Consider the following 12,606-nt stretch of genomic DNA (forward strand, 5'->3'; position numbering starts at 1 on the left):
CTGCCTGTTTTTAGTGCCTGCTTTGCTGTCTCCTGCTTGCTGATTGCATATGGGGCAAGTAACCCAAACTGTGAGTACGCTTTTCCTGAGCCCCTTTGTCAGGGACTGGGGAGAGCGCCCAGAGGTGCTCTGGGACACCGTGCCAGGCCTGGTGCTCACTGCTCAAGTTAGAGGGGATGTTTGTTAGGCCTTTACCCAGTTCCTTATCTCAAAGGGGTGGCTGGGTAAAAGAACAATCGCCCAGACAGATGTCTGAGGGAAGCTCCCGGGGTGTACGGAACTCCCACTTCCTCGCCAAGCCAGGCCGTCCGCGGTGGCCTCCCTGATCCAACCGGAGAGACAAGGTTTAAGAACCAGGCCGGCTGCAGGGGTGTGTGTGGAATCAGCAGCTGCGTCCCCTTGAGGCAGCTCGGGCTAGCTCTTTAAAGGTAGCTTAGAAGCCACCTGGTCCCCCGCCCTGTTCAGGTGGAGCTGTTGCTTCAAGGACTTTTAGAACAAACACCAAAACAAGACTTGAGTTTCATCACCTATAGCCTGACCCGTAGTGGCGCAATAGATAAAGCGTCAACCTGGTACGCTGAGGTCGCCGGTTCGAAACCCTGGGCTTGCCTGGTCAAGGCACATATGGGAGTTGATGCTTCCTGCGACTCCCTCTTCTCTCTTTCTCTCTCTCTCTCCTCTCTGAAATGCATTTAAAAAAAATAAAAAGTTTCAATACCTGTTGATTTGGGGGTACCTGTATTTTTGGTTTCAGTGAAGCAGCTTCTCTAGGCTTCTCCTGTGGTGCTCAGAGTAGTGGAGAACAGAGGATGGGGAGGCACATGCGTTTGCCCTGTGGAAGCTCGGCTGTGGTTCCCTTATTCCGTCCTCCTGTCTTACAGCTCTTTCTGTGCTCATCTTCATCGCCCTGTCTCTAAACGGCTTCGGTGGGATGTGCATGACTTTCACCTCGTTAACAGTAAGTATTGATTTCTTTAAGACAATCTCAGTTCAGTCATCTCCTTGTAAATTTGAGGCAGCATTTATTGGCTTCAGTTTCTTTGCCTTCCATTCACCTGCATATGCCTAGACATCCCAAACACTAGAGGGCTGCTGCTGGTGAAGTGGCCGGACAACAAAGCCAGCAGCAGCCTCCTCAGCTGGGGAGGTCCTGCAGGCACGGCAGAGCACGGCTATCAGAGCGGGCCTATCCCTTGCTGACCTTGGCTTAGGCTCTGAGGAAGCCAGCTAACTAGACATGTGTCCAGGGAAGACAGGAGCAGGGAGTGAAAAGCTACCACTGACTTGCTTTTCTGTTATTTTCTATGACAGCTTTGGCTGACAGTGCAACTTAAAAACAGACCTCCTTCGGAATCTCCCTGGTGCTAATCATTACCTTTGTCCAGAACTGAATGAGAAACTAAGGGGACCACACAGGCTGCCTCTCTTGGTCTCTGGAATGCCAGAACACAGAGAGCCCCTCTAGGGAATGAGAGGTTTTCTCGGGATGCTGAGCACCCCCTTATCAGTATCAACAAAATGCCACAGCATTTTGTGTTCCTTTTTTTATTATTTATTTATTTATTTTTAAATTTTATTTATTCATTTTAGAGAGGAGAGAGAAAAGGAGAGAGAGAGACAGAGAGGGAGAGAGAGAGGAGAGACAGAGAGAGAAGGAGAAATCTGCCTGTCAGTACTCCTTTGGTCAGCTCTGCCTGACCAACAACACAAATAAAAGTTCTCATGGGGAGGAGCTGGAAGCATCAACTCCCATATGTGCCTTGACCAGGCAAGCCCAGGGTTTCGAACCAGCGACCTCAGCATTTCCAGGTCGATGCTTTATCCACTGCACCACCACAGGTCAGGCTTTTTTTTTTTTTTTTTTGGTATTTTTCCGAAGCTGCAAACGGGGAGGCAGTCAGACAGACTCCCACATGCGCCCGACCGGGATCCACCCAGCACGCCCACCGGGGGTCGATGCTCTGCCCATCCGGGGCGTCACTCTGTCACGACCAGAGCCACTCTAGTGCCTGGGGCAGAAGCCACAGAGCCATCCCCAGCACCCGGGCCAATTTTTGCTCCAATAGAGCCTTGGCAGCGGGAGGGGAAAAGAGAGACAGAGAGGAAGGAGAGGGGGAGGGGTGGAGAAGCAGATGGGCGCCTCTCCTGTGTGCCCTGGCCGGGAATCAAACCCGGGACTTCCGCACGCCAGGCCGACGCTCTACCACTGAGCCAACCAGCCAGGGCCAGAATGTGTTCCTTTTTGAGGTGAGAGAGACTGCAGGAAGGTTCAGGTTGAAGAAAAGGAAGGCAAAGAAAGTCAAACATTTTTTCCTGGGAGGAAGGAGGAAGGTCTTCACAGGCTCGCTTGGTTGGGCAAGGGTGCCTTTTGGAGCTGGCCCATTAGGAAAGAAGTGAGAATAATAGTCTCTCCAAAGAGATTTCTGTCTAACAGGGAAGTCTGACTGGCCTCAGTTTTCCCATGAAAATGTTTTTATGACACAATACCTACTATTACTATTTGCTGGACACTCTGGCTTCTGATTTCTCTTTCCACTAAGAAGCAAGGAGTCAAGCTGTTGAGGGGCCATTGTTTAGCTTTGTGGGAGCCCTGGGGACTGCTGGTCTTCTTATAAAGAGTTTGAAGAGGTGCTGGCATCTCGGTGACCCCTGACCTGCAGGCTGTGAGCCGGAGGCCAGGCCCAGTATCTCTTCTGTTCATCTTCCTGTGCATTGCCTTGTTAACTTGACTCTGGTGGGAAGGATCAGCTGTCTGGGTCTGGGTCTGGGTCTGGGTCCTTGGAAATGGAGTGTTCAGCAGTGGCATCTGTTGGGTGAGGAAGACCATGGCACGGGGCCATGTATGTGGTGTGCTCAGGGAGTGGGGTCATGCACACAGGTCTGGGAACTTTGGTTGCCTTGCAGTAGTGGTGTGAGAGAGATTGAATTTGTACTCTTTTGTGCATTTTTATTTTGATTTTTTTAACCAGGTAGATTAAAGAAAACAAATATATTCCCTTCCTCACTCAAATACCCAGAAGTAAATAAATGTTGAAGCTGTAGGAAATCTGTTAGAACTGCCAAAACTACACAGATTCCACAAGGTTGTGTAAACTGTGTAACAGGAGTTGTGTTTCTCTTTTTTTGTTGTTGTTTGTTTTTTTGTTTTTGTTTTTGTATTTTTCTGAAGTTGGAAACAGGGAGGCAGGCAGACAGACCTGCATGCGCCCGACCGGGATCCACCCGGCACGCCCACCAGGGGGCAATGCTCTGTTGCAACCAGGGCCATTCTAGCGCCTGAAGCAGAGGCCATGGAGCCATCCTCAGCGCCCTGGCCAACTTTGCTCCAATGGAGCCTTCGCTGTGGGAGGGGAAGAGAGAGACAGAAAGAAAAGAGAGGGGAAGGGGTGGAGAAGCAGATGGGCACTTCTCCTGCGTGCCTGGCCAGGAATCAAACCCGGGACTCCTGCACGCCAGGCTGACGCTCTACCACTGAGCCAACCGGCCAGGGCCTCTCTTTGTTGTTTTTTTGTTGTTGTTGTTTGTTTTTTGGTGTTTTTTTTTTTATAGAGACAGAGAGAGGGACAGACAGGGACAGACAGGAACAGAGAGATGAGAAGCATCAATCATTAGTTTTTCGTTGCGCTTTGCGACTTCTTAGTTGTTCAATGATTGCTTTCTCATATGTGCCTTGACCATGGGCCTTCAGCAGACTGAGTAACCCCTTGCTGGAGCCAGCGACCCTTGGTCCAGCTGGTGAGCTTTCTGCTCAAGCCAGATGAGCCCGCGCTCAAGCTGGCGACCTCGGGGTCTCGAACCTGGGTCCTTCCACATCCCAGTCCAACACTATCCACTGCGCCACCGCCTGGTCAGGCTCTCTTTGTTTTTTGACAGCATGAAAATGACCAACTCTTCTATTGAAATGAAAATTAAAAACCCCACTCATTATTTTAATCTCCCTGTGCCTATGTCGTAGCAGTTCTGAATTTTGGGATAAGAGAAAGAGATGGTTCTTGAACTTAAGGATCTTATGCTCTGAGATGCAGAAAGGTGTTTTATTGTGATAAAGCAGAATACAGATGGATGAAAACCACCATACCATGAATCCTTTCTAAGAAAGCCTTTAAAATGAACTTGTAGTTGTCTAAGAAACTTTCAGGGGAGACTGTTAAGCCTATAAGGATGTTTTCTTTTTTTAAACTATGAAACAAAAACGGGCCTGACCTGTGGTGGCGCAGTGGATCAAGTGTTGACCTGGAATGCTGAGGTTGTGGTTCAAAACCCTGGGCTTGCCTGGTCAAGGCACATACGGGAGTTGATGCTTCCTGCTCCTCCCCCCTTCTCTCTCTCTTCTCTAAAATGAATAAATAAATAAAAATAATTAAAAATATTCTTTCATAAAAAAAAAAAGAAACAAAAATGGTTTCATTTTTAAAAGTTAATCTTTTAGAAATGTGTGCCCTAACTGGAAAATATAGCCTGACCTGTGGTGCCACAAGTAGATAAAGCGTCGACCTGGAATGCTGAGGTCGCTGGTTCAAAACCCTGGGCTTGCCTGGTCAAGGCACATGTGAGAAGCAAGTATGAGCTGATGTTTCCTGCTCCTTCCCCACCACCTTTCTCTTTCTTTCCTCTCTAAAATCTTAAAAACAACAGAAAAACAAACAAATAGAAAATATAGACTGTAAAATTCTATAAGCCTACCTTTATTAGTTTAGACTGTATCTCTTCAGTATTTTATTTATTTATTTACTTTTTATTCAGTGAGGGGAGGGAAGGCAGAAAGACAGACTGCCGCATGTACCCTGCCCGGAGATCGACCCAGCAAGCCAAGCTCACTAGGGGCGATGCTCTGTCCATCTGGGGTGTTGCTCTGTTGCTCAGCAACCAAACTCTTAGCTCCTCAGGTGGAAGCCATGGAGCATCCTCAGCACCTGGGGCCAACACACTCCAATCGAGCCACAGCTGTAGTAAAGGAAGTGGAGGAGAGAGAGAGAGAGAGAGGTAGAGAGAGGGAGAGAAATGAGAAGGGAAGGGGTGGAGAAGCAAATGGGTGCTTCTCCTGTGTGCCCTGGGAATTGAACCCGGGACAGCCACATGCCAGGCTGATGCTTTACTAACTGAGCCAACTGGCCAGGGTCTATTTATTTAAAATTTTTTTTATTTATTTTTTACAGAGACAGAGAGTGAGTCAGAGAGAGGGATAGACAGGGACAGACAGACAGGAACAGAGAGAGATGAGAAGCATCAATCATTAGTTTTTCATTGCGCGTTGCAACACCTTAGTTGTTCATTGATTGCTTTCTCATATGTGCCTTGACCGTGGGCCTTCAGCAGACTGAGTAACCCCTTGCTGGAGCCAGCAACCTTGGGTCCAAGCTGGTGGGCTTTTCCTCAAACCAGATGAGCCTGCACTCAAGCTGGCGACCTCGGGGTCTTGAACCTGGATCCTCTGCATCCCAGTCCGACGCTCTATTCACTGCGCCACTGCCTGGTCAAGCTATTTATTTATTTTTTAAGTGAGAGGAGAGGAGATAGTGAAACATTTCTGCATGTGCCCCAACTGGGATCCACCTGGCAACCCCTGTCTGGGGCTGATGCTTTAATCAGCTGAGTTCTTTTTAGCGCCTGAGGCTGACTTTCAAACCAATTGAACCAATGGCTGCAGGAGGGGAAGAGGGAGAGTAGGGGGGGAGGGGGAGGGGAAGAAGCAGATGGATGCTTCTCTTGTGTGCCTTGACTGGGAATTGAACCTGGGACGTCCATACTCTGGGATGACACTATCTGTCCACTGAGCAGACTGGCAAGGGCCTCTTTTCTGTATTTAAAAAATATCAGCCATAGCTGGGTGGCTCTGTGGATAAAGCATCATCCCTGCAAGCTGTGGTCATGGGTTCCATCCCCATCTAGAGCATGTACAAGAGGCAGTCAATGAGTACACAACTAAATGGAAAAACTAAGTGGAACAGCAAGTTGATACTTCTCTCTCTCTCTCTCTCTCTCTCTCTCTCTCTTGCTGAACAATGGAAAATATTTGTAATAATAGATTTAAAAATTTGCATATACCAATGTTATTTTTTATTTATTTATTTATTTTTGTATTTTTCTGAAGTTGGAAACGGGGAGGCAGTCAGACAGACTCCCGCATGCGCCCGACCTGGATCTACCCGGCATGCCCACCAGGGGGCGATGCTCTGCCCATCTGGGGCGTTGCTCTGTTGCAACCAGGGCCATTCTGGCGCCTGGGGCAGAGGCCATAGAGCCATCTTCAGCGCCCGGGCCAACTTTGCTCCAGTGGAGCCTTGGCTGCAGGAGGGGAAGAGAGAGACAGAGAGGACAGAGAGGGGGAGGGGTGGAGAAGCAGATGGGCGCTTCTCCTCTGTTCCCTGGCCGGGAATCGAATCTGGGACTCCTGCACGCCAGCCTGACACTGAGCCAACTGGCCAGGGCCCCTATTCTTTTTTTTTTAAAGAAATACCAGGCCCTAGCCGGTTGGCTCAGCGGTAGAGCGTCGGCCTGGCGTGTGGGGGACCCAGGTTCGATTCCCGGCCAGGGCACATAGGAGAAGCACCCATTTGCTTCTCCCCCCCCCCCCCCCCCCATCCTTCCTCTCTGTCTCTCTCTTCCCCTCCCGCAGCCAAGGCTCCATTGGAGCAAAGATGGCCCAGGTGCTGGGGATGGCTCCTTGGCCTCTGCCCCAGGCGCTAGAGTGGCTCTGGTCTCGGCAGAGCGACGCCCCGGAGGGGCAGAGCATCTCCCCCTGGTGGGCAGAGCGTGGCCCCTGGTGGGCGTGCTGGGTGGATCCTGGTCGGGCGCATGCGGGAGTCTGTCTGACTGTCTCTCCCCGTTTCCAGCTTCAGAAAAATACAAAAAAAAAAAAAAAAAGTTACAGCTTCCCTTTTTCATTTAACATGTATCTTTTACATTTTTTCCTGCCAGTGCTTGTAAGTCAACCTTATTCTTTAATCTCTGGAGATGTGCCTTATTATTAAAGAATTCCGTGTAAGTCTATAATGTAGATATACCATAATTTACTTAACCAGCTTCCTACTAATGGGCACTTCAGTTAGTTTCCAATATTTTTATTTATTTGTTTTTACTCATTTTTTAGAAAGGAGAGAGGGGGGAGAGAGAGAGAGGAGAGAGAGAAGGGGTGAGGAGCTGGAAGCATCAACTCCCATATGTGCCTTGACCAGGCAAGCCCAGGGTTTCGAACCGGCGACCTCAGCATTTCCAGGTCGATGCTTTATCCACTGCGCCACCACAGGTCAGGCCTAATTTCCAATATTTTTGTTTGTTTGTACCCAATTTTTTAAATTTATGATGCTGTTGAAGTTAACATTCCTATGCACATATTTCTGTAAAATAAATTCCTGGAAGTGGGATTGTTGGGCCACAGGATCAGCATGTTTTAAATTTTAATATATACTGTCAAGTGGTCTTTCCAAAAGGTTATACTATACACTGATACTCTCCTACCAACATGTATGAGAGTGCCTTTTTCTCCACACCCCTGTCATTAATCTTTTAAACATTAGCCAATCTGATCTGGTAAAAAATGATATACCATGATTTTAAAAATGTTTTCTTTAATTGTTAGTGAGGTGGAACATCTTTTCACCTTTTTTTTTGTGTGTGTGATCTTGTGTATTCTGTGAATTGTTTCTTTGTGTCATTTGTTTATTATTTTTACAGGGTTATCTTTCATATCAAAAGAAATTAGCTCTCTTTCCTAGGGAGCAAAGGATTTTACCCTAAGGTTTTTAGGCTTCTGTGTGGTCTGTGATTACTCAGCCCTTAGCAGGACTGTGCATTCCCTTGAGATTATATGCAAACAGATTCTGTATGTGATCAGCAGATTCATTTTCCTAGGGTAGGGTCCATTGCTTTTAGCAGTCTCTAATAGGCCCGTGTGAAGGCCAGAAGCGTCGCAGCAGGGGCGTTCCTGTTAGCACCTCACTCTTGCCTTGAGAGGTAAAAGGCTACACTGGCCAGACAAGAAAAGCATCTGATTGGCACTTAAAGTATTTGGTTAGCAGGGATCTATTTAAGGGAGGCTGGTAGCTTGTCCTCTAAGGTCCCATTCTTGGGTCTAGAGCAGAGGTCAGCAAACTGCTACCCCCGGGCCAAATTGAAACCATTGCAGGGGAGTTGGTGTTGTAAACATAGTTTTATTAATATGTAGCCACACCAATGTATGTTGCTTTTATGCTGTAGCGGCAGAATGAAGTAGTTGTACAGAGACCATATGGCCTGCAAAACCTAAAATACTTACCATCTGGCCTTTTACAGAAAAAGTTTGACAACCTTTGCTCTAGAGGCACCAAGAAGCTGCTCAATCACTGTCCCCTGTGGGAAGGCAGGGCCGATATCCCTCCCACCCCCACATCCTGCTGACCCCCCTTTCTTGTAACACAGGCCAACTCCCTAAGCACTTTGTAAGTGTCCCCCCACCACCACCACCACAGCCCCTGGCCTGGGGCCTCGGATAAGGGCTCCCATAGCTTCTCTCCCAAACAGACCCTGAAAGGGGAATGAGAGGCAGTCAGGTCAGCGAGGACAGGGCTGGAGCTCTTGGGCAATGTTCTAGGGCTGGCCACAGCTTCTGCTGAGCAGAGCTGAATCTCATTCTAACACAGCCCAGGCCTTTAGAAAGCAGAACTGTCAGGAGGAGATCCCAGAGAAGCCGAGCTAGCAGCACAATGGCACTTTCTGTTTGTGTCTCCTACCCGTATTCTAATTCGGGGGGACAAAGGAGTCTGCAGGGGCTCCTTTAGGAACATCTAAATCAAATCTCTTGCGATTACTTTGGATAATTGCTCCATGATAACCTGGGAATTGGCGGGAATGTATTGTCATGGAAACCTTAATTTGGGGGCTTTGTGAGTCTTAAGGGGTTGCACGGGCTGTGTTATAAATAAAGATATACAGGCACTGTAAGCCATTACCTCCATTGGTAGAGAGGGAGCCCCAAATTGGCAAAATGCCTTTTCTCCACAGGCCAGGATGAGATGGCAGGTAGGCCTCCCTTACAGAGCTAAGAGGTCCTCTGATGAGTGATCCTTACTGTTAGAGGGGAGGCTCAGCCGGGCAAGGGGAATCCCATACCAGGTAGACTACCTGGTGGCCAGAACTGGCTCTCTCAGGTTCCTGCAGCCCCAGATGATACCCTTAGAGGCGGGTGCCAGGTCATTCCACAGATGCAGAGCACTCCCCAAGGTGCCGAGCCTCAGCCTCCCCCTGGACATCTGGACAGCACACTTGGTCTGTTTGCTCAGTGCCTTGCGTTTGTACAGCCCTTTAACTCGCTTCATCGGCTGGAGTGCAAATACCAGCCTGTGGCTGAGGCGGCGTCTTTGGGCCACCACCCCACAATCCAGGGTCTAGGTTGCTTAGAGATGGGAGCAGATGCAGCCAGTATTGTAGATATGTCTGTTCCGCTTCATTACTCTGACTCCTTGTCAGTGCGGGCAGGACGGGGAGTTCTGAGCTGAAGCCCTCACTGAAAAGTGACTACAAAACGTTGCTAGGCTCCTTGATGAAAATTTTCTCTGTGGGCTTTTCGTATTTGAGTCATTGAAGCCTGACTTTGAACCTGAGTGTAATGCCAGTGGCCGAGGCCAGGCAGGTCCACATTGGATTTGGGCAGACTGTAGAGAAACTGTGGAGCCAGAAAGTTTGGGCCATTCCAGTTTAATAGAGTATTGGAACAACGGATGAGCAAACAGGCAGGGGGAAACCTCTACTTAGGTAAACAAACAGCAAAATGGCCCCTCATAGTGGCGGGCAGGCAATCCGCAATCCACCCTGAGGACAAGCACCCCATAGCCTTACATAGGCTATACACATGTGGCACTGCTGTGTGCTCACGCACTAATCAGGCAAAGTATGAGCGAGCAAACCTAACACAGCTGTTTTCCCAACACTGAGGAAGAAACAATCCCATGGCAATTAGAATTTGAGTTTGAAGAGAACAGAATAAATATCCCTCTACCAAAACCTGAGGAGTGGGGGGGGGGGGGTGCAGGTGCAGCAGTGAAGCAGATGTCCCAGTGGGGAGTGGGAGGTTAACATTCCTGCTCTGCTGACCTATTTCTGCAGCCAGGCAAGGGTCCCCACAGAACCCAGTCAGCTCTCCGGGAGCCCCGGTGCCAGGTGAGCGTGACTCTCAGAGCCCGGAGCCTGTTCTGCCTCTCGGTTTCTGTTCTGTGCCTTGCAAACTGGAAGCAGTCAGCTGATCAACATTGGCCTGGGGAAAATTCACCCATCGGAGGGTTCCACATTGTGAATTTGCTTCAGCATGTGACAAGTTCAGGGGCAGACAGGAAGTGTAGTGGGGACCAGAGGCGGATTAAGGTTGGTTGAGGCCCCGGGTGCAGAAGAAAATATTGGGCCCCTTAAAAAAGAGGCGGAAAATAAAAAAACACGTTAACCATATTTTTAAATAAAAAATATTATGTGCTGTTAATGTTAAAATAGCACAGATGAAACCAAACTTGGTGTCATTAGAAAAAAGTGTGCAGTTGGGGTTTTGCGGGGCCCCTCAGAAGTCAGGGCCCAGGGCGCGCACCCAGTGCACCTGCCGTTAAATTTGCCTGTGGTGGGAACAGTGGGAGGGCTGGACCTGGCTGGGAAGGCAGATGAGGTGGCTGGGGGAGTGGAATCCCTCCTCCCATCCCTTCAGCAATGAAGTAGAAAGGTGACCACAAGGACCTGCTCTGGCAATTAAGTGCTTGGGGCTGCCAGGTTGTTTGGGGTTATAGGAAATAGCCCAGCTTTGCTGAGTCCGCTTGTCTAGACTGGTACCTGGATCCTAGCCTGTACAGGTTGTACAGAGCTGTGTGTACACCAGCCACCCGAGGACAAGACTCACCTCTGGAAGGAGCCTGAGGGCCAGCATGCCAGCCTCCACCCAGGCTGCACATGGCATCTCCCCAAGGGCCAGGGTGTGTCCCCAGCTGTTGGGCTGAGGAAACCACAAATTTGGGGAGTCAGTGCCAGGTGGCTATACAGTGGTGCCAGCAACCCCAAGGGCTGTCTTGGGGGCTCCTAGGTAGGGAGACACCTTAGAGAGGGTCTTCAAAGAAGGGCAGAACATCCTCAGTGTCCTGGAGCCTAGGCCTCTGGGGACTCTTGTCTAGTAGCCTTGCTCTGTGGCCAGGACTCCAGGGGAGGGGCCGCTTGCAGCTGCTGTTTTCCACTCTGGGAAGGTCACACAGCCCAGGCCTGTTTACTGTGCAGCTGAGGGGCTGAGAGAATGAGTCACCAATAGCATCCCCATGTGAGGGAGCAAGGCCAGCCCGGAGAGCAGCTTCAGCCCAGCTGAGCCCACTCAGCCCTACCCTCTCAGGCAGCAGGGGTGGTGGTAGGAAGCACCGAGAGCTGGGGGACAGGGCCTGCACTCCCCACCCGTGAGGGCAGTGGACCGAGTCAGGAAACAGTCTCTGCTGAGTGTTTTCCCCTGGCATCTGTCATTGCAGCACGGCTCCAGCTTCCTACTTGGCAGCGGAGCTGGCTCTTCCCCTCCATCTGGCTCGCGGGGCCTGCACGAGAGCACTCCGCCGTCACTCCCTCACCAGGCCTCTGAGTAGTCATTATGTACAGCTGAAGTCGAGCAGAGGCAGAGGAGGGAGAGAAGGAAGGAGGAGGAACGGGAAACCAGTGGAGGAGGAGACTCAGACAGGAAGATGAAATGGGAGAGTCTACTTGAGGGTGCAGCCCAGGACCTTGGAAGGTCAGCCAAGGAAGGCCGATGGGATGGAAGGGGGCAGATCAGTCTAAAAGGATCATCATAGGGCTGTAAGAAATCGCTAGTCGGGAGAACGGACAGAATGCCTAACAAGGACCTGACCTGTGGTGGCGCAGTGGATAAAGCGTTGACCTGGAATGCTGAGGTTGTTGGTTCAAAGCCCGGTCAAGGCACATATGGGAGTTGATACTTCCTGCTCCTACCTCCTCTCTCTCTCTCTCTCTCTCTCTTTCTTTCTTCTCTCTAAAATGAATAAATAAAATCTTTAAAAAAGAAAAGAGAGAGTCTAAAGTTTGAAAAAAATAAAAAGGAATGTTTAATAAAGGAACACAGGGAGGCATGATTGGTGGGGTCATTGCTTTGGGGCCCAACTGAAGTGTGTACTTGGGAGGTTTTCAAGGGACAGAGTAGTCCAGTAACTGTACACATAAGCTTGACCTGCTTTGAATGCAAATTTGACCCTTACCACCTTGGGAGTGTCCCTTAACTTTTCTAATTCTACAGTTTTATACCCATTAAGTGACACCTTGTTAAGATTGTTTTGAGGGTTAAATTTTTATTTATTAATTTGAGAGGAAGGAGGAAAGTAAGAGAAAGAGAGACAGTGACTTGTTCCACTTATTTATGCATTCATTGGTTGATTCTTGTATGTGCCCTAACCAGCGATCAAACCAGCAACCTTGATGTATCCGGACGATGCTCTAACCAACTGAGCTACCCTGCCATGCCTGTTTTGAGGGAATCTAAGAAATTTTTTATTGAGTTTATGGGTGACATTGGTTAAAATTTTTAGACAGATTTCAGGTGTGTTTTGAGGGATTTTAAGATTAAATATAGACTATTACAAATAGTTACTATTACAATGATGCTATTATAGT

General features: G+C 49.2%; 1 protein-coding gene across 3 annotated transcripts in view; it reads left to right on the forward strand.

Moving 5' to 3' along the window:
• The window catches only part of SLC43A2 (solute carrier family 43 member 2), a 61,797-nt gene that overhangs the window by 25,336 nt on the left and 23,855 nt on the right, over positions 1–12,606 (forward strand). For all 3 annotated transcript variants that reach the window (XM_066363549.1, XM_066363551.1, XM_066363550.1), the window contains exons 4-5: positions 15–70; positions 882–958. In XM_066363549.1, the coding sequence (XP_066219646.1) occupies positions 15–70; positions 882–958 (133 nt within the window). The remainder of the gene's footprint in view (positions 1–14; positions 71–881; positions 959–12,606) is intronic.

The sequence above is a fragment of the Saccopteryx leptura genome, chromosome 2 (assembly GCF_036850995.1).
Source record: "Saccopteryx leptura isolate mSacLep1 chromosome 2, mSacLep1_pri_phased_curated, whole genome shotgun sequence".
NCBI lineage: Eukaryota > Metazoa > Chordata > Mammalia > Chiroptera > Emballonuridae > Saccopteryx > Saccopteryx leptura.